We start from the raw sequence: 22909 nt of genomic DNA on the forward strand, positions 1-22909 counted from the left end.
ATTAATCAATCAGCGTTGCCGTTTCTATTGGTTTACCCACAGTTCCGTGCATGGCACGCCAAGACGTCGCCGTAACAGACCGTTTCATTGGCTAATTCCTCATATTATCTAGAAGGCCTGTCATATAACAACTATTCCATATCCTAGTGTAGTAAAGACAAGTAAAACGAAATTTTGAACTATAAAAAACGAAACGAAATAGGATTTGTGTTTTAACCAGATTGCATGCCACTCCTCTGAGTTATCCAATAACTGTATAAATGGGGTTTAAAGTGCTACCGAACTATTGAAGATCGGCTAAACAGTGCCAATAATGCACAGCACATCGGATAACGACGTCATAGCACATGTCAGGTAATGGACAGGTGCATTGCCCTCTCATAAACGACACCCGTCACAGCTTGAAGCCACTTGTCATTAAACTCGAGATGTGATCGTGTCATAAAGAAAATAAACTGAGTGGTACTAGTCATGTACAATACGTTTTCTTCTCTAATTTACAAGGATATGGGTAAAGAGTGCGATATCATCATCCGTGGAAGTGGGCGTTAAGATCAGTCACTAATTGTTATATCAACACTCACACCCACCACGGACTCAGACTTTATCTGCTTTTTCAAGAAAAGATTCTTTTTTTTTTAAATCCAATGCAGTAATCAATACAAGGACCTCCAGGTTAGGGAGCCACAGCCTTAGTCATTGACCCCCCCTCCCCTCCCTATTATTATTCTAACGAGCCAGCGTCTTATTCACTGAACCAATTATTTATAACATATATATTATAACATATACTATTAATACTCAGTATAATTTATAACATATATCATTAATACACAGTAACAAAACTGTTATTTATAACATATCTATTATAACATATATCATTAATACACAGTGTTATTTATATCATATAATATTATTTATAATATATCTATTATAACATATATATTATAACATATCTATTATAAAATATACACAGTAGCAAAACTGTTATTTATAACATATCTGTTATAACATATAACATTAATACACAGTAAACAAATATAATCTAAAATATATATACATAAAATATCAAAACAACAAAAATAAAAGGAAATGAAAAATACAAAATCTACACAAAATTACAAAATTACGTTCCTTTATAGGGACACAAAAATATTATACATGCATTTTATAATTAGCCAGATCTAGTCCCAGGTTAATAACGTGGCAAAATAACTAACTACAGACACTCTGAAATAAAAACTGTCCTTGGTGACTGATTTTTTATGTTTTCTGATATAAAAATATATTTACTATTCCCTATATAAATTCAACATTTTAGCTAAAATGTCTGATTAATTTTCTAAATCTATAGTTTAATCTGGATTATACATATCAAAGATTAATAAATGTGTTAATTTGGAAACTTCGAGATTCGGGTAGCATATATATCATTGATTCAGTTAATTAAATCTATAATTCAATGTGATCGTAATTGTTAGTAGTAGCATCCTGCTTAGAGCATGACTGCTCTTTAGGTTTTGTAATATTATCTTTATCCACCTTGCTTCCGGCTGGATTCTCTGCTTCCTTAGTGGTATCAGGGTTATCCCCCTTGAGGTCTATATGATAGTAATTATCTGAAGACGAGGGTTTGGAAGTTATGTGATTATAGGTGTCATCTTCTAGTGTGACATCTGAATCCTTATCTGAAACAGAGTTGTCTTTCTTGATACCTATATGATCGTAGTTATCTTGTTTGCCAGCCCGATTGTTTACTTGTTTTGTTATATGATGGTTGTCTCCCTTGATGTCTATATGGTTGTAATGATCTGGAGACAAGTCACTGGAAGATGTGTGATTACCTTCTGGTCTAGGTTCCTTAACAGAAACAGAGTTGTCTTTCTTGATACCTATGTGGTCGTAATTATCTTGTTTCCCAGCTGGATTCTTTACTTGTTTTGTTGTATGATGGTTGTCTCCCTTGATGTCTAGATGATTGTAATTATCGGACGACAAGGGTTTCCCACCACTGGACATCGTGTGGTTATTGGTAACATCTGTTGGTGTGGGTTCTTTATCTAAAACAGAGATATCGTTCTTGACGTCTATGTGGTTGTAGTTATCAGTATCAGATTTAAGACCGATGACTGACAAGTGAGTTACCTCCTCTTGTGGAAGTTTCAGGTTTCTCTGAGAGATGGTTTTATCTTCGTTAAGGTGGTTATAGGTTGGGTCATTATACGGATCATTCTCATCTATCTGATCTTTATTCTTAGATGTTGAATTCGGGTCCGCCTTTATGACTTGGTGCGGTGCGTGGTTTGTATCAATTTGAGCAACGCTATTCTGACCAAGGTGGTTATAGGTCAGGTCATTATACGGATCATCCTTATCTATCTGATCTTTATTCATAGATGCTAAATTGGGGTCCACTGTGATGACCTGTGGCGCGTTGAGTGTACCAATTGGCACAACGTTATTTTGACCAAGATGGTTATAGGCTGGGTCATTATACGGATCATCCTTATCAATAGAGTCTTTATTCTTAGATGTTGAATTCAGGTCCACCTTTATGGCTTGGTGTGGTGCGTTGTTTGTAACCATTGGAGCAACGTTATTCTGACCAAGATGATTATAGGTCGGGTCATTATATGGATCATCCTTATCTATCTGATCTTTATTCTTAGATGTTGAATTGAGGTCCACCTTTATGACTTGGTGCGGTGTGTGGTTTGTACCAATTGGAGCAACGTTATTCTGACCAAGGTGGTTATAAGTCGGGTCATTATACGGATCATCCTTATCTTTCTGATCTTTATTCTTAGATGTTGAATTGAGGTCCACCTTTATGACTTGGTGCGGTGCGTGGTTTGTACCAATTGGAGCAACATTATTTTGACCGAGATGGTTATAGGTAGGGTCGCTGTATGGATCAGAATCCAGGATTTCGTCTACGTCTTTAATATGATCATAATACGTTTTATCTGTTACTGACGGAGTTAATTCAGTTTGTTTATCTACAGTTGTCTCGGCTCTGACGTGATCGTAGTGCGGTGATGCATTTTCTCCCTGTATTCTGCCTGTCTTCGGTTTGTCCATACTATATTTAAATTTCGGATCAAGTGGTTGTTTTCCAGAGTGTAAGATTGGTTTTAGCTTAATGCAGGTGTCCCAGGGTTCACTATAACCAGATGTTGGTTTAGCCTTGTGAAGAAAGTCGTCTTCAATGACCTGGTAATTTGGTTCTCTGTTAGTTGTAGAGTTCTGGTAATTTGGTTCTCTGTTAGTTATAGAGTTCTGTAAGACAGTATCATCGATATCCTGATAAGCTGATTCGTGTTTACCTTTATCACCATCCTGTATAGTATCATATTCAGGTTCTCCCTGGTTTTTATCTTGGGTAAAATATATCTGTTGGGTATTATCTGTTGATTTCAACTTATTTTTTCTCTTTCTGAAAAATAAAATCGACTTCTTTTCATAATTATCAGATTTTACAGACATTTCTAAACATATAATTATAGCTGCTCGGGTGTTCATGTTGTTGTTCTTCTTCTTAGTGTTTAACGTCCGCTTCCACCGAAGGTGATATCACAGACAAGTCTTATTTTTTTTATTATCTTAGCGCACGCGCAGCGGTCTTTCCCGTGGGAGGAACCCGGTGTACCCTAAATAAACCCACGAGGTTGAGAAGGCGCCCCTTTCTCCAAGCCACATACGCTCACACCAGGGATCGAAACCACAGCCGCAAGCCAGAGGTGACCGGCCAGCTAGAGGTCGAAGCGCGGCACTCTAGACCACTAGGCCATCCCAACCCCCTACATAGATTTAGATTTTAGATACATGTAGATATGGTTATTATCTGTTAATTCATGTGATCACTAATCTGATACAGGTGTTTCCACATTACAATGTATTCATTTATTTGCGAAACAAACGATAGATAATCTCCCGGGTGGGGTCCAGTCGGATTAATCCCGGATTTTTCTTATTGAGATAAAAGTTTGTGTGTGGAGGAGGCGGGACCAATGAGCGACATGGTGAGATGACACGTGGCATTGGGGGGTGGGGTGGGAATGGGCTGCAACCTTGTGCTCCAAATTTGTTCTGAAAAAAACCCCAAACAATTGTATCATATTTTGTATATGTGACTGCTAAATAAATCTATCTATCTATAATACTGACCTACAAATTGCATTTGTGTCACGGACAATGAACAGTACATACCTTATTATATAATACGGTTATCTGTAGCACAATGTATTTTAAGTACGGTGCGTAAATTCAATCATACCTTATTATACAATAAATAACCACCACTACCACTAGAATGACCACAACACCAACAACACAACCAATTATTAAACCCAACTGAATAGAGGAAGTTACACTTGGAGCTGCAACTAACAATTAGATAATATGGAATGTTTATAAATCTTATGTAAGAGGGGTTGGAACATTAGTTGGAAAGCAGAAATCGACCAAATTTGAAAACTGATTGGTTAATGTCCCTGTTCAAACTTCAGTTATTAAGCCTACAGATCAGGATTATGCTTTCTGATACTCTAAATAAAGCGGAATGTCGTCTTTGTGCAATATATTTAAAGACATTAGTCCCAGACAAACAACTCGACAAATCAGTGTGCCTTAACCACAATCAGATGGTGCTTAAAGTGGACACCCTTTTGCAAAATCGGGTAGCAACAGACATTAAACTACAACAACTTCCACTGTCCCCATCTCACATTACACTTTCAGTAGACACCGTGTAACGATGGAGCTAGCCGCATTGTGCATCAGAGTAACGATGGGGCATGTGTGCTTGGTACAAGATGACCCTTGTTCCACATAGATTCCAGGCTAGGGTCGACAATGATCATATTTGGCAACTGCAAGTTAAAAAATATAAACTGATCATAGATAACGTCACATTCACAACAATATGTTCATGGAAAAGTTCTCGTTAACATATATTGGGCAAATATTTACATATTATTTTAAAGATAACACCCATTAGCTCCTGTATCTCTACATTTCTAAATTGAACAGCAGAACTCTGGGGGTCCCCACAAATGATGTTGTTTCAACGATAAAAATTAATATCATCGTACAACCCCATAATATTTAAAAATAGAGAATTGTACACTTTGGGTGTGATCTAATAAAAAGAGAGATAGAGCATTTTGGGGTAGTTATCGTCCATTCCGTATATTTTATATGTGGCCGTATATTTTATTAATTTATTTTCAAGCTAGGGTTATTTGAATCAGGGGGCAACAGTGTAGCTGGATAAACCATATGACGGATGATGGTATACAGATGACACAAACATGGATCGATCTGATGGCAAGCATTGTCAAAGAGAGAGAGAGGGAGAGAGAGAGAGAGATTTTATTTCAATAATTCGCTTGCGCGTAGGGATCTTAGCAGTGGGAGGAAACCGGAGGACCCGGAGGACCCGGAGAAAACCCACAAGGTTGGACAGGCGACCCTACTCCTTGTCACGCACAACCGGGGAATCGAAACCCCGTCAGTTGACTCAATGACAGACCGTATGATACAGCACACACGTGCTAACCATTCGGCCATCCAACCCGTCCCTCTCATTATGGCGAACTTCTACAACTCTGGATAGATTCATGTGATGCGTGTGTAACTAACGTGTCCATTTAGTTCCGATTTCTTTGCTAAATATCAATTATGAGATATTGAAATAAATCCAAAGGTGATTGAACTTATTTACCTGATATACAAGTATAAGGATAATTAATATAATCATATCTTATGTTAGAGATGTTAATTGGTGGTCTGAGACTACAGTTTGGTTTATTAGAACAGTTTCTGTAAACCTCTATACGATATTGTTCATCATCTACGTCAAGTCTATATAAACGATCGTTTAGATTTGTTACACTGTTCCTAGAACATGGTGTATGATTACATGGGTTGGTATCTAGTCTGTAGGGACAGGACGGGTTCTTGGTACCATAATGTATTTTACGTATCTCATTTCGTTCATCTATTGCTATAACTTGACCTTTATCACAGGTCAGTGTATGTTCTGTACCATATTCTCCATAGCAACCAAACTCGACATGACATTCATCATTGTTCACAACTGAAAATAATGGATGAATTATACAGTATACTTTCCTATCATATTTCAATATGGATACCAAATGTGGATACCATGGTTACAAATGATGTATCCTTTAGTCTATGTATATAATGGATACAGTCGATCCACAAAGTTTGACAGGCTGCTGTAAGTAACATGGTAATACAACTGATTATATAAATACAAAATTCAACGTAATCTATCCCAACCCGAGAAGGATCTATAGAGAAAAGTACAATGATTGAACTATAAAACAGAAGTAACTTACCTAAATGTTTAGAGCAGTCATCGCAAGTTATTGTTGAACCTATAATACATCAAATTAATTCCTTATTATATTACACACGTGTTAGTCAATTTCAATTAAACTTTAAAGATCTCCAGCTGATTGGAAATTAATTTCATTATTGATTTTGAACACGTTTTAATAATTAGCTCCTTTAGCGACATATGACATGATTCTTCCTCTGAAAGTGGATCCTAGATTTTAAATAATGCCCCGACTACACCATCATGTAGATCACATCTTCAATAGTCCAATTGCCATAATGACGTTAAACCCATATTATTCATTCAATTATGCAAATTAATATGAATAAATGTGAATTGGGACCACCTAACCAATATACCGAATAATTTAATTAACATATCCACCAAAAGGACGAAGAGTTTTACAAATGCAGTTTGAGCAGTTTGGGTTTGTAGAGACCAGATGGGAATTATAAAGGACATTTATCGAAACGGGAGAGAGGTCATTTTGAGACAAACATATGCTTCGATTTTATTTCAATAATTCGCTTGCGCGTACTGGTCTTTAGCGGTGGGGGGGGGGGTCGGAAGACTTGGAGAAACCCCATGAGGTTGGACAGGCGACCCTACTCCTTTTCAAGTAGAAGTCGGGAATTAAAACCACGCCACTTGACTCAATGGCAGACCTCATCATCAAAGGCGCACAAGTTAACCATTCGGCTACCCAATCACCCTTAGCGAAACGGGACTTACTTGAATTGATCTTTATCCATATGACATCATCACCTTCAGCTGGTAAATTATCAATAACAATATTAATCTGATTCCCTCTAAAAACTGATGAGTGTCTTCCATCAATGAAAATTTCTATCCCACATTTGAACAAACTTTGTGTCCCTGATGTTATCTGAACCCTTTTACTAGATTCGGCACTCAGAAGAATGAACATAGATTCTACCTGAATTCGTCCTTGGTTGGTAATATTACAACATTTGGTGAAAGATGGTGTTTTACCAGAAATATATAAATAGTCACCACTGTTTATAGATGTTTTGGTTATTTCAGCCAGGTTATATATGGAAGAAACTGTAAACATAAAAAAAAGCTTTAATTCAATTTCAACTTATCTCGCTTCCTTCGATTGTATATTTAAGGCCGTACAGAACACAATCAACTGGTTACATTTAAGCTAAAATGATGGCTTATTTCTATTCAGATGATCGAGAATATTTATCTTTAATTATATATTGAGCGCCATGGAAAACGCATCACTTTTTTTCCCCAAATATTTTATTATGCATGTATAATATTATGCAATACTATGAACTATTGTTTCACACAATGCTCCAAAACGCAAAAAATATCGGCCCGTGTGCAAAAAAAAAAAATTGCACGAGATGCTCATGAAAAACCCAATATTCACGTGCAGCATTGTGTGTGAGCCCTTTAAAAGCATGTTTTCAACTTAATGTGCGGTACATGAACTGTGAAACGTCAATCTGTCGTAATTTGTTGTTGGAAGTGTGAAGGAATCGAGCTAGAGATGCCGAAACTTACTGAAAATCAACGGAATGAAGCCATGGGAATGTCCAGGGCTGGCATGTCTACACGTGCTATTGTCAGACATTTCAATTGTCATCAGTTCACTATTGTAAGGTTGGTGGAACGTATTCGAGTTACTGGATCAACACGTGACCGTCAACGTCCTGGTCCACAACGCGTTACAACCCAGGCTCAAGACCGCTACATCCGGTTCACTCATCTGCGTGACAGATTCCGCCCAGCGACCCGAACAGATGCAGCAGTCGTCGGAAGACAAGGACCAGTAAATGCCAACACAGTAAGACGTCGTCTAAGAGAAGTAGGACTCCGTGCACGACGACCTTATGTTGGAGCTATCCTCAGGGATCATCCCCGTCAGCGGCGTTTGATATGGGCTCAAGGACACCAGACATGGAGAAGAGTAGACTGGCAAAGCGTGCTCTTCAGTGATGAGAGTCGCTTTCATCTTTATCACGCTGATGGCCGTCAACGTGTGTGTGACGTCTTGGGGAACGTCTTGCAGACTGCTGCGTCTTCGAAACGAATCGATGGGGTGGGGGGAGTGTAATGGTGTGGGGAGGCTTCACATTTCATCACCGGACCGCCCTACACATTTGCAGGGGTCGCGTTAAAGATGTAGTCTACCGTGATGATGGCCCGTGGAGGACACACGCGCTACTGACACCTGTGCCTACTTTTGGTTTTGAACCCTCTGACTTTGTACCCTTGATTACAGATTAAACATCCATAAGTGTACAAATGTGTTGTTATTGACGTGTTCCCATTTGAATATTGTTCACAATTAGAAGCAAAATAAATAAGATATGTTTACAGGATCATTTTGTTATACGAAAAACTAAGTGATGCGTCTTCAATGACGCTCAGTATGTATACATTTCCAGTTAGTGTTCATATATTGAGATAAATTAAAAGGTTGAGATAAGTGATTGAACTTACTTACCTGATATACAAGTATAAGGATAATAAATATAATCATATATTATGTTAGAGATGTTAATTGGTGGTCTGAGACTACAGTTTGGTTTATTAGAACAGTTTCTGTAAACCTCCATATGGTATTGTACATCATCTACTTCAAGTCTATATAAACGACTGTCGTTTAGATTTGTTACATTGTTTCTAGAACATGATGTACGATTACATGGGTTTGTATCTAGTCTGTAGGGACAGGACGGGTTGATCTTAATGCCATACTGTAGTTTACGTATCTCGTTTCTTTCATCTATTGATATAACTTGACCTTCATCACAGGTCAAGGTGTGTTCTGTACCAGAGTTACCATAGCAACTAAACTCTACATGACATTCATCATTGTTCACAACTGAAAGTAATGGATTAATTTTAAAGTTTACTTGCCTATCATAAATAAATATGGATAGTGGTGATCCTTTATGATCCTAATAGACAGTACAACACTAACTACCTAACCAATACACGAACCACGCGCGACACCCACCACTACCGGTATAAGGGAAACAGACTACAAACAGCGCAAAACAATGCTGCACGTCTCATAACTACAGGACAAAAATTTGATCATATATCAGCTAAGTTACAGAAACTCCATTGGCTTCTAGTTCGGAAGGTTCAATGTAAAACTCTTGTGAATGCGTTTAAATCAATTCATTCTGAAACTGCACCCAGTTGTTTAAAAGGACTCTTTGATTTCTGCGTTCCAACTTTCGATCTTCAGGTGATCGTAGCATTTTGAGGATTCCTAAATATAATAAACGTTCTCGTGAATATACTTTGTCCGCCAGAGCAGCTAAAATGTGGAATGATCTTCAACATACTCTTCGCGAGTCCTCTCCCATCCATAGCTTTTAAAGACTAACTTAAAACATATTTATTTCAAAAATGTTTTTGGACTGTTTTGTTGTGAATGCGCTTAGAAACACTCATGTGTAATGACGCACTATATAAATCGAACAATAATAATAATGCCAGGCGCCAGGATGTATCATTTTGGTTACTTCGTATGTCTGCACGTGTGGTTTAATATAAACTTAAGAAGCCCACGCTGGGAAATGTTTTTTCTGTCGCTAAAATGATATAAGTTATAGTTTACAAAAGGTACGAATTTATCCAATGTTTACAGTAAACTGGGGAATCATCGTCTCTTAATTCGCCAGAGTGTAAGTGAAGTGGGAATACAACTAAGTGTAATCTATCCCAACACGATCTCAAATAGAATACCCAGTGATCAGGAATCTATACAGAAAAGTGCAAGCATTAAACTCAATGCCAACTACTTCATATAAAATAGAATTAACCTACCTAAATGTCTAGAGCAGTCATAACAAGTTACTGTTGAACCTATAATACATCAAATAAATGCTTATTGTAATAAAACATGCATTAGTACAGAAGCGTATTGGGGCCAAATAAAAATAACAATTGTGATTGTGTTTTGAACACGTTTAAATAATTAGTTCCTTAGTGACATAATGGCTTCATTCTTCCTCTGAAGGTGGACTCTACATCGTGATGTAGATAAGATAAATCCCACCCGTCTTCATTTATTAAAATTAATTTAAAGAAAATGTGAATCGGGACCACCTAACCAACATACCGAATAATTTAATTAACACATCTACCTGTTCCTAATTATAACGGAAGTTTAGCGAAACGGGACTTACTTGAATTGATCTTTATCCATATGACATCATCACCTTCAGCTGGTAGATTATCAATAACAATATTAATCTGATTTCCTCTAATTACTGATGAGTGTCTTCTATCAATGAAAACTTCTTCCCCACATTTGAACAGAGTCTGTTTTCCTGGTGTTATCTGGATTCTTTTACTAGATTCGGCACTCAAAAGAATGAACTGAGGTTCTACCTGAATTTGTCCTTGATTGGTAATTTTACAACATTTGGTGAAAGATGGTGTTTTACCAGTAACATATAAATAGTCACCACTGTTTATAGATGTATTGGTTATTTCAGCCAGGGTATATATGGAAGAAACTTTAAAAATAAAGAAAGCTTTAATTAAATTTCAATTTATCTTAGTTCATTCGAATCTATACTCAAGGGCATAGAGACTACAGTCAATTGTTTTCTTTAAAAATCACTTATTAATAGATGAACCCGAGACAGAAGCTATAGTCTCCTGGGTGATCCTAGTAATTCAATTTGTCTTGCCCAAGTCATAGATGCCAAGAGATTGAAATAGACAAACACGGCCATCTTACGCCATGTCGTATACTATGAGGGAAAATTTGCTTATAAGATGACTACAAAATGAAATATTAATCAGTGCTCCTCTGTGGGAAGGAGTTTTATGCAATTATAAGTGACGTTTGAGTTACCAATTGAAGATACTTTCATCCAAACACATTTTACATCTAGTGTTTCTAACATGTCTCGTTTGATATTAAGGACAAAAGGGATCTTTGAAATCGGTACGAAACAAACACAAAAACGAGAATATGTTCCGTAACCTCTACTTTTACAAACGGTTTCGCAGTTATGCTTTATTTCTATATTTCTAATTATATAATACGGATATCTCCAGCTTGTAGTCAAACCATGATTACTCACTTTCTTGCGATTGGCTTACAAAGGAAACATGATTAAATTTAATAATTTACCTGGTATACATATATAAGGATAGTAGATATAATCGTAATCATCCCCAGATGTGAAAGGAGAGGTGAGGCTACAGGTACGTTTATTAGAACAGTTGCTGTAAACCTGTAATCGGTAGTCTCTATCTACAGGTGATGATAGATCTGTTATATGTTTCCTACAACATGTCCTGTCATTACATGGGTTGGTATCTAGACTCGTATTGCAGGAAGTGTTGATCTTGGTACCATAATGTATTTTACGTATCTCGCTTCTTTCATCAATTGATATAACTTGATCTACATCACAGGCCAAGGTGTGTTTGGAACATAGCGATCCTGGTTCTCCATAGCAACCAGACACATAACGACAATCATCACCTTTTGGACCTGGAATAAAAGTATATGTGTTTAAACAGATCGTACAAATTAAACAATCATTACATTATGTTAGATAGTTCGGAGACCAATCTTGTGCTTTGGCATCTGACGCTCGTTCTTCATTATAATTATTATAAATGCATTAAAACTAGGGACAGGTCGTTCGTTAAGGGAGAATTTCCAAGAATATTCCAGGGATACAACTGGTTACGTCGAAGTAAAAATCTCAGTCAAACCTTTAGACTCATTCGGTCATAAACTAAATGCACTTGAGGAATTCAAAAACTACCATATGTCTTAGAAAATATATCTGAAGGTAAATATGTACTCACTTGCATAATTGAATCCAAAGCAGTCTTCACACGTTATACTTATATTTGAATCTAAAATACAGAATTTTATAATAAACAAAAATAAAACAATATATAATTATGATTATAATAAATACGAGGTGTTGTGGACCTTCGGTATCCAACCTTCTATGTATAAGATATACTTAGTCTTCTGACTTTAAACAATAGATGATATTCTTACCGGAGATTAACCGAAACCAAATAAAATCATCATCTTCCACATCAGCGGTATTTAATACAACATGGTACATCGTATCTCCTGAAATTGATAACTCTTCTAAACCAAAGAAAACACCTCCTTCATCTAAACATCTCAATAACGTATGATTCTGTGAATAAATCTTCACGTTGTGGCTTGATTCTTCTGCCAGATAAATGTATATACTTTGGATGGTTATTATTTCTTCAGGACTTGTTAAATTACAACATCTAGTAATTGTTGTACTTGTAGTTTGTGTTTTACCAGAGTAATATAAATAACCTTTAGAAAGAATACTGACATTGGTGATCTCCATCATATTGTATATCTGATCAACTATAAATAAAAACAACTAATTATACCATGCATGATAACCCTAGTTACAACAAATCAAATAAGATTTGTACAGCAAGTACTTTTGGGGCAGCAGTTAGAACACATCAAATAAAACATATAAACCAGATTTACAAAATAGTTGATGCTTCTGTTAATTTACTGTTAGCATATTTTGTACGAACTGAATTTGTATACCGTAGATATATCATCAATCTTTGTTCATTTTTTAATTATTTTATTTTAGTTTACCTACCTGGAATACACCTGTATGTATATATTATATAATCATAATCAATAACAGATCTGTAAGGAGATGCCAGGGTACATGTTTGTTGATTGGAACAGTTTCTATAAACTTCTAATCGATATGTGTTGTTAACTGGTATACGAGCCAAAGCATCTGCATTGTTCTGTGTGAACTTACAGCAGGTTACATTACATAAGTCTACACCATGACGACATCTTATATAATTTCTACCATATGCCAGTTGATTAGTCATCTCAGTCATGGCTATAACTTGACGATCTGGACAAGTGAGGGTATGTTTAGAACATGGTGATTCTGGTGGTCTATAACAACCAGTAGTTAACTCGCCATAAACATCCACAAACATTGCTGTAACATAAACATCATTTACAATATTTATAGCTTACAATACACCATAAACATCCACAAACATTTCTGTAATATAAACATAAAACATTTCATGTCATCTTTATATCATTTACAGTATTTATTGTTTAAAACAATGACAAAACCATAAGTTATATAACAGCAATCTCAATCACCATTGAAATATGCTCTTCAAAAAAAGTAGGGGATATTGAAATGCAAATACCTATACAGGTTGTGATATGATAAATATTCATGGACACTTGACATGCTTTGAGAGTATGTTCACAGATGAAGAACTTATCGCCCCAACAGAACCACTGAGCTGCACATGCGACACGCAATAACGCCATACACGTGGGAGTGATTCATTGTCAAATTTGACACTTCAAGGAAGGGTTGATGAAAACTGCCGCGTGCTGGTTTATTTATCCATGTTTGCTTTCCTATGGGTTCTTGCATAAGACTTACTGTTAAGCGTATCTTTGCTTTAATGTGTTACGTTTAATTTGATCGGGAGACGTGTTCGCCGACGTCAACGCCAACCGACAACACTGCAAGAATTGGCCGTGACACTACAAGAGGGGTGGGACAGATTGCCCCAAATCGTGATTGGACGGTTGATTAGGAGCATGCCACGACGAATTGCTGAATGTCTGAGGATTGGTGGATCAATTACTCATTATTAAGACAAAAGTTTAAACGTCAGCCATTTACATTATCAGTAGCCAAACCAGACTTTCCCCACGAAATCGCCACGATGGATTGAGTTCAAATCTAGAAGGACGTTAACCTAAAAATAAATTATTCAATACATTATTTTAAGACTGTATGTATTATAGATAATATCGACCTAAAAACTGACACTTATTGCAACTACTTTTGCAAGAGCGCCACCCCTTCATTATCCCGGTCGGTGCAGACACGTAGGGTGTTTTATTTTGAAAGGGCGTAGCCGACCTTGACTATAAACTAGCGGATTTTTCAGTATGACTTTTTAAATACGGGTCCCCGAGAAACTTTCTTGGAAATATCACTGATCGCAAATGTGGCAATGGTCGCACATGTCACTGTTATCTGTAAAATCAGAGTGATCTCATATACAGTGGTTTCCTATATCACATGATCTCTAATATCACAGATATATCTAATATCTCGATGATCAGTAATATCACAGTATTGGCCTATATCACAGTGATCTCTTATATCACAGTGATCTCCTATACATCACGATATTAAACGACTGTTTACATGGACTTACCTGCTGTTAAAAGTAAAATAAACGTGATACTATTACACATATTAATATCCTCATTTACAATAATAACACGATCTCTATTATTATTCAGTTTCCTTATTCATTGTTATACATGTTAATAAAGTCGCTTTCTTGGTTCTTATTATTTCCCAATTGTTATTATTGATAATCCTTAGAAGTTCGATTTCTTCCTAAACTCTTCATTTATACACAGTGATAAAGCCGTTTCAGAATACACCAACACCCGCCACATACACTGAACGAACGACTCTCCCTCAAAAAACCGATGTCAAATAAAAACTAATATCGGTACATTAGTTTATGTTCGTCTTAATGTGACCCATTTTGGTTAATCAAACATGTCTGGCTATTTCTTGTAATGAATTAAGTCCTGTAAAAGTTTAGAAAGTAACGAATTACTCTCACATACACAGTCATTGTTACTAATGTTATTTTCTACCTGTTCGTGGACACGTGATGTGTTAATGTATTTTTGTACATTGTTTGATTTGATAAGGATAATTCATAGTATCTGACCTTCCTGGTTCGATTGATCGAGTTAAACTTGTATTATGGGATTTCTATTATAGCGATTAAACCTTGTGTTATACGATTTTTATTATAGCTAATACACATGAACGTTATAGTATGTTCAGGTTGTATAAGTTTGAGGTTTTCTGCATGTCATCAAATTGACATACCTATAAATTATCATGTGTTTGTATTAGGATCGATTTCAAAGGAAGACAATTTACTAAAAATAGTATCACGGGGATTATATAAAAATGTGGTCCACCATCTTACTGTTAACAGCAGGTAACAATAATTCTTTGAATTTTGGGCGGGGGGGGGGGGCGAATGGCTAGCACGTGCGCACTGTATCATACGATCTGTCACTGCGTCAACTGGCGTGGTTTCGATTCTCCGGCTGTACGTGACAGGGAGGAGCGTCGCCTTCCAACCTCGTGGGTTTTCTCCGGATCCCTTGGTTGCCTCCCACTGCTAAAGAACCCTACGCACAGGCGAATTATTGAAATAATTTAACCATATGTTAGTCCCGAAATGACCTATTTAATGATAGCTGGCTATTTCTTGTGCTGAATTATGCCAGTTCGTCATATCAGATACTTTAACTATTTTTTTTAAATTGACCTCAATGGAAGCACAGAGTACATATAAAGGACTTTGCAATGGTTGAATTGCTGTCAAAAATAATGTAATCAGGTTCAGTAAAAGTGAAGTCTATAGTAAAGAATTATATTTATTTAATTGTGCATGTAAGAAAGGATTTCGTGACAAATACAATTTCCTACTCGTCTTTTAGACCGGGCGCCTGCTTCAGTTAATCATACTAAGAGAGGGAAATTGTCTGATAGGGCATAATTGTTTGTCAATGCCTACTAGTCAAACATCTGGATTGCTGCCGGGAACTAACCTGCCCATTTAGGTGGTGTGGGGTCCTAAAGGGAGCCCATTTTCACTTTTAATCATACTTTGGGAGGGATGGACAATTTTTGATAATATTTAATATATAGGTAATACTGAGTCGAAAAACACCATTGACAGCAACTTTTTGTTGACAGTGACCTTGGACAGCAAAGGTCAAGTGCTGTCCAAAATTCATTTATTCATACTAAGTGAGGGATGGCTAAAACTTTTTGAATATGATTCATTAGACGGTTCCAAACATTCCTACATCATTGCCAGCAATTTCACACTGACCGGAAGTGGCGACAGTGACAGTTAAATACCACAACATGGCATCAGGTATAAGGCATCAGATATAATCATACATTGAGAGGGATGGCTGATTTTTTTTACACAATGTTAAAATATGTATATACACTACAAAAATACAAATGACAGCAATTTTACACTGATCGGAAGTGTCGCCAGTGATGATTACGTAATAGGCTCCATCCTCATGAAATTGGTTGCCTGATAAGGCTATAAATTCACAAAATGTTAAAGTATCTCCTACTACAAAATTACGATGGCAGGGTAGCTATATTATCTAAACCAAAGTGTTACTCTTCTATATATACCATGGTCTTCTATATATTCCATGTACGACCAATCTTTTCCTGGTAACATGGACATCAATAGTTATGATCACAGTCATACATAATTCAAACCTCGTTTAAATATCATCTTCATCATCATCTTCACCATCATCTTCGCTCTCACTATCATCAGACCAAGCATCGTCGGATTGTTCACCATCCTCAAAAAGCATATCATCGACATTGAGATCTTCTTCAATATCGGTGTCTGCATCATACTCTCCTTCAATAAAATTAACTGCATCATGATCTCCGTAATTTTCAGCATCATCTTCTCTAATTTCTGTACCCTCGTCTACTGTTTCAGCTATCTTCTCATCATCGGTATTCACCTTCTGTGGTAGACTTTCACCATCAAACCAATGTGGAATAAAGTAATCGTTACCGTTGTCCTTCCAACCATAATTAGTAGGACACCGCCCCATTGTCGGATCTAGTTCAAGTGCATTTATCCAGAGCATAGAGACGTACCTTTGATATCAAAAAATATCAACACTAGTCGATAAAGTAAAAAAAAGACCATCTCGATAGAGCCTCGTTTTTTTTACTTTATCAACTTGTGTTGATATTGTTTTTTTTTTTACTTTATCGACTGTTGATATTTTTTGATATAAAAAAGACTCGTAGGAGATTCTCTATATAATAACGCATAGCTTAAATATCAATTTAGTCTTTATTAGTAATATAATTGTCTACCTGATATTTCAATGAAATTGTGTACATTGTTGGGTTTAAATGCTGCTATGATAATACATGGTATCTAACCTTCCTATGGTTACACTGGCCCATTACAAATTGTATTCTATTATTTCTATTATAGATATACATGTACATATGTTCAAGTTGTATAGTTTAGCTTTACCTATAAATTATTACGTGCATATATATCAAAGTCTGATAGACTAAGTAAACGGTAATATTACTTACTCTATGCATTAGAAAGATAATTTACCTTTAATAGTATCACAAGGATTGTATAAAAATGTGGTCTACCATCTTACTTTTAACGACAGGTAATTATAGTAGCGCTTGATTTAAATTGAATACTTGGCCTGGCTAGTTCTAAAACTAGTTGGGATTCTAGCTGTAATATGACAGAACTACCACGATCTAATGGTCATTTAATACTAGATCGCATTTTATCAATGGCGAATACCGAGGTTCTATAGGTAGATTTAACAACAGAACCTGACGATTGTCGTGACGTTCAAAATAAATTTTGACATTTTATACTTAAATAATGTGCCTTGTGTTGTATCTTTCCTATGTTAATTTGCATGAAGTGTTTTTGCATATTACATTCAGGGCTCACGCTGTCAGTCGCCCAAGTCGCAATAAAAGTGGCGATTAAAATTTGATTTTGGCAATATTTATCCTTGATTGACTATTACGTTGGTGGAATACTATAAAGTAGATAATCCGGACCGTGGCAATGAGTCCAGGAATCATTTGTATTAATGGTTTAACTTGACTGATAACTGCCATTGATAAAATAGAGAGGGAAAAGGAAACGGCGTTTAACGTCTACATCCTCATGGTCATTTCGGGACTAACACGTGGTTCAATTTTATTTAGATAATAAAATGGTTCGTATTAAAAGAATAAAGGGAAATAATCACAATTATCTACAATTTATTTGCTACACTACTTGTAAAGATCTTAACATATTAGATATATTTCATACCTTTCCCGTATTGTTGAAGGGTTTTCAGTTGCCTGTTCCGTAGTCACACTCTCTGTTGTATTGTATATGTGTGAAAGTCGTAAAATATAAAAACTGCAAATGCTGTAGAGAAAACATGAAATAATTATGTTTATATTTCAGCAATGTTTGTGGATGTTCATGAAATGTTTTATGTTTATATTTCAGCAATGTTTGTGGATGTTTATTAAATAATTATGGTTATATTGCAGTAATGTTTGTAGATGTTTATGGTGTGATGTAAACTATAAACACTGTAAATGATGTAAACTATAAACACTGTAAATGATGTAAACTATAAACACTGTAAATGATGTAAAGATAGCCTGGAATGTTTTATGTTTATATTACAGCAATGTTTGTGGATGTTTATGGCGAGTTAACTACTGGTTGCTATAGACTACCTGAATCACCACGTTATAAACATACTCTGACTTGTCCAGATCATGAAGTTATAGCCATGTTTATGAAATAACTACGTTTATATTTCAGCAATGTTTGTGGATGTTTATGGCGAGTTAACTACTGGTTGTTATAGACCACCAGAATCACCATGTTCTAAGCATACTCTCACTTGTCCAGACCGTAAAGTTATAGCCATAGATGAAAATAATGCTCAACTGTCATATGGTAGAAATGATAGAAGATGTCGTCATGGTGTAGACTTATGTAATGCAACCTGTTGTAAGTTCACACAGAACAATGCAGATGCTTTGGCTCGTATACCAGTTGCCAACACATATCGATTAGAAGTTTATAGAAACTGTTCCAATCAACAAACATGTACCCTGGCATCTCCTTACAGATCTGTTATTGATTATGATTATATAATATATACATACAGGTGTATTCCAGGTAGGTAAACTAAAATAAAATAATTAAAAAATGAACAAAGATTGATGATATATCTACGGTATACAAATTCAGTTCGTACAAAATATGCTAACAGTAAATTAACAGAAGCATCAACTATTTTGTAAATCTGGTTTATATGTTTTATTTGATGTGTTCTAACTGCTGCCCCAAAAGTACTTGCTGTACAAATCTTATTTGATTTGTTGTAACTAGGGTTATCATGCATGGTATAATTAGTTGTTTTTATTTATAGTTCATCAGATATACAATATGATGGAGATCACCAATGTCAGTATTCTTTCTAAAGGTTATTTATATTACTCTGGTAAAACACAAACTACAAGTACAACAATTACTAGATGTTGTAATTTAACAAGTCCTGAAGAAATAATAACCATCCAAAGTATATACATTTATCTGGCAGAAGAATCAAGCCACAACGTGAAGATTTATTCACAGAATCATACGTTATTGAGATGTTTAGATGAAGGAGGTGTTTTCTTTGGTTTAAAAGAGTTATCAATTTCAGGAGATACGATGTACCATGTTGTATTAAATACCGCTGATGTGGAAGATGATGATTTTATTTGGTTTCGGTTAATCTCCGGTAAGAATATCATCTATTGTTTAAAGTCAGACTAAGTATATCTTATACATAGAAGGTTGGATACCGAAGGTCCACAACACCTCGTATTTATTATAATCATAATTATATATTGTTTTATTTTTGTTTATTATAAAATTCTGTATTTTAGATTCAAATATAAGTATAACGTGTGAAGACTGCTTTGGATTCAATTATGCAAGTGAGTACATATTTACCTTCAGATATATTTTCTAAGACATATGGTAGTTTTTGAATTCCTCAAGTGCATTTAGTTTATGACCGAATGAGTCTAAAGGTTTGACTGAGATTTTTACTTCGACGTAACCAGTTGTATCCCTGGAATATTCTTGGAAATTCTCACTTAACGAACGACCTGTCCCTAGTTTTAATGCATTTATAATAATTATAATGAAGAACGAGCGTCAGATGCAAAAGCACAAGATTAGTCTCCGAACTATCTAACATAATGTAATGATTGTTTAATTTGTACGATCTGTTTAAACACATATTTTTATTTCAGGTCCAAAAGGTGATGATTGTCGGTATGAGTCTGGTTGCTATGGAGAACCAGGATCACAATGTTCCAAACACACCTTGACCTGTGATGTAGATGAAGTTATATCAATGGATGAAAGATACGAGATACGTAAAATACATTATGGTACCAAGATCAACCCGTACTGTAATACGAGTCTAGATACCAACCCATGTAATGACAGGACATGTTGTAGGAAACATATAACAGATCTATCATCACCTGTAGATAGAGACTACCGATTACAGGTTTACATCAACTGTTCTAATAAATATACCTGTAGCCTCACCTCTCCTTTCACACCTGGAGCTGATTACGATTATATCTACTATCCTTATATATGTATACCAGGTAAATTATTAAATCAAATAATGTTTCATTTCCTAGACCGTTGTAAGACTTCAATAATCGTATCATAAAGTCTGTCACTGAGTCAACCGGCGTGGTTTCCATTCGCCAATTGTACGTGACAAGGAGTAGTGTCGTCTGTCCAACCTCGTGGGTTTTTCCAGGGTCCTTTGGTTTCCTCCCACTGCTAAACCCACCTACGCGCAAGCAAATTATTGAAATAAAGTTTAACCATATATTAGTCCCGAAATGACCTAGTTTGTGTCGAGTGGACGTTAAATACCATTTCTCTCTCCCTCTTAAAATAATCTGAATAATCAATAAAGTTGAAATACATGATTAGAAAATAGGCTAGATCATCTGAATAGGAATATTTTAACATACGACCGATCGTACGTCGAATTGCGAAACCGTGTGTAAGAGGAAACGTGGACGAAAACGTAATCCGGCATTTTTTCGTTTTCATTTTCTTAGCGATACGAAAGGTCCGTATTATCCTGAAATAAGCACGACCCATGTGAGCTAGTGCAGAATAATGTTTAATTGAATCTATCTTTAATAATACTATTTCAGATTTTAATAATTGATAATTCAGATTTCAGATATAATTATATGGGAGCAAATGATTTAATATTTCATTGTGTAGATATTTATGTGTTAAACCCCATTTGATTGCATGTTTTTTGTTTTATTTAATAAAATCTAATTGGCACATATGACTTGGGCAATACGACTTGAAATTACAAGGTTCATTCTGAAACGTACGGCTTCTGTCTCAGGTTCATCTCCATCTGATTAAAATACAGATCTATATTTCGTTTCGTTTTTAATTATACTTTCGATGGCATCTAATACATGAAGATCTGACCAGTTTTAGTGGCGGGGTCGAGTCAGGGGTCACACGAGCAACTTTTGACCCTATGACGCCAGACAATTGATTAACCAATCAGCGCTGATGTTTCTAGTAGGATATCCACAGTTCCTACGCCAAAAACTCGCTACAACAGACCGTTTAATTGGCTAATCCATCATATCAACCAGAACGAGGGTTATATAACAATTCTTCCAGATCCTAGTGTAGTAAAGACAAGTAAAACGAAAGTTTGAACTATAAAAACGCAACGAAATAGGATCTGTAATTTAATCAGGTTCGTCTGTTAACATGTGATTTTTTTTTAAAGAAAAAAAATTGGCTGTAGTCTGTACGGCCATGTATATAGATTCGTAGGAACCAGCACACGTCAGGCATTAATATAAAACTATCTGATTTTATAGTCTCTTCCATAAATAACCTGGCTGAGATAACCAACACATCTATAAACCGTGGTGACTATTTATATATTTCTGGTAAAACACCATCCTTCACCAAATGTTGTAATATTACCAACCAAGGACAAATTCAGGTAGAATCTATATTCATTCGTTTGAGTGCCGAATCTAGTAAAAGGATCCAGATGACGTCAGGGCAAAAAAGCTTGTTCAACTGTGGGGAAGAAGTTTTCACTGATAGAAGACACTCATCAGTTATTAGAGGGAATCAGATTAATATTGTAATTGATAATTTACCAGCTGAAAGTGATGATGCCATATGGATAAAGATCAATTCAAGTAAGTCCCGTTTCGCTGAGGGGGGTGGGTGGCCGAATGGCTAACGCGTGCGCGTTTGGCCATAAGGTTTGTCATTGAGTCAAATGGTTGTACGTGACATGGAGTAAGGTCGCCTGTCCAGCCTTCCATTATAATTCGGAACAGGTCTCTAGGGTACAAACCATATGACATTTAACCCAAACTGCCCAAAGTGCATTTGTAAAGCTCTTTGTCCTTGTGGTGGATATGTTAATTCAATTATTAGATGCGTTGGTTGGGTGATCCCAATTTACAATTGTTCTTATTAATGAAATGCGGTTTAAGGTAGCGCCTTAGTTTTAGCTCCAATCGAGTTAACAGATGACTTAATGAAGTTCATTTGGACCGGACGGGGCCACTTTTAGAGGAATAAAGAAGCCATTATGTCACTAAGGAACTGATAATTTAAACGTGTTCAAAACACAATCACAATTGTTATTAATTTTTATTTGCCCCTAATACGCTTCCATACTAATGTATGTGTAATATAATAAGTATTAATATGATCTATTATAGGTTCAACAATAACTTGCGATGACTGCTCTAG

At 35.9% G+C, this 22909-nt stretch overlaps 1 protein-coding gene and 2 long non-coding RNA genes across 3 annotated transcripts; 1 reads left to right on the top strand and 2 right to left on the bottom strand.

Annotated features, from left to right (window-relative positions):
• Positions 1–946: 946 nt before the first annotated feature.
• On the bottom strand, positions 947–10680 carry LOC130010822 (uncharacterized). The gene is made up of 8 exons (XM_056098906.1): positions 10552–10680; positions 10190–10228; positions 8853–9233; positions 7103–7435; positions 6369–6407; positions 5726–6100; positions 4277–4385; positions 947–3436 (listed from the first exon to the last, which is right to left on the bottom strand). Exons 3-8 carry the CDS (start codon positions 8962–8964, stop codon positions 1453–1455), a joined length of 2952 nt encoding a protein of 983 aa, XP_055954881.1. The 5' UTR covers positions 8965–9233; positions 10190–10228; positions 10552–10680; the 3' UTR covers positions 947–1452.
• An 868-nt stretch (positions 10681–11548) lies between these two features.
• On the bottom strand, positions 11549–12744 carry LOC130010824 (uncharacterized). The gene is made up of 3 exons (XR_008786099.1): positions 12402–12744; positions 12200–12250; positions 11549–11876 (listed from the first exon to the last, which is right to left on the bottom strand). It is a non-coding gene; the product is annotated as an uncharacterized LOC130010824 (long non-coding RNA).
• A 7256-nt stretch (positions 12745–20000) lies between these two features.
• LOC130010825 (uncharacterized) lies at positions 20001–22196 on the top strand. The gene is made up of 3 exons (XR_008786100.1): positions 20001–20052; positions 20374–20739; positions 22012–22196. It is a non-coding gene; the product is annotated as an uncharacterized LOC130010825 (long non-coding RNA).
• Positions 22197–22909: the final 713 nt, after the last annotated feature.

Source organism: Patella vulgata, chromosome 2 (assembly GCF_932274485.2).
Source record: "Patella vulgata chromosome 2, xgPatVulg1.2, whole genome shotgun sequence".
NCBI classification, from domain to species: domain Eukaryota; kingdom Metazoa; phylum Mollusca; class Gastropoda; family Patellidae; genus Patella; species Patella vulgata.

What these genes read in the sequence shown, in the direction of transcription:
- LOC130010822 (XM_056098906.1), bottom strand. Translation starts at nt 8,964, where the DNA reads ATGGAGGTTTACAGAAACTGTTCTAATAAACCAAACTGTAGTCTCAGA. An exon ending in TCCTTATACTTGTATATCAG is followed by an intron (nt 7,436 to 8,852) that starts GTAAGTAAGTTC and finishes TTATGTTTACAG; the next exon opens with TTTCTTCCATATATAACCTG. An exon ending in GTTATTTATTGTATAATAAG is followed by an intron (nt 3,437 to 4,276) that starts GTATGATTGAAT and finishes TTTATTTTTCAG; the next exon opens with AAAGAGAAAAAATAAGTTGA.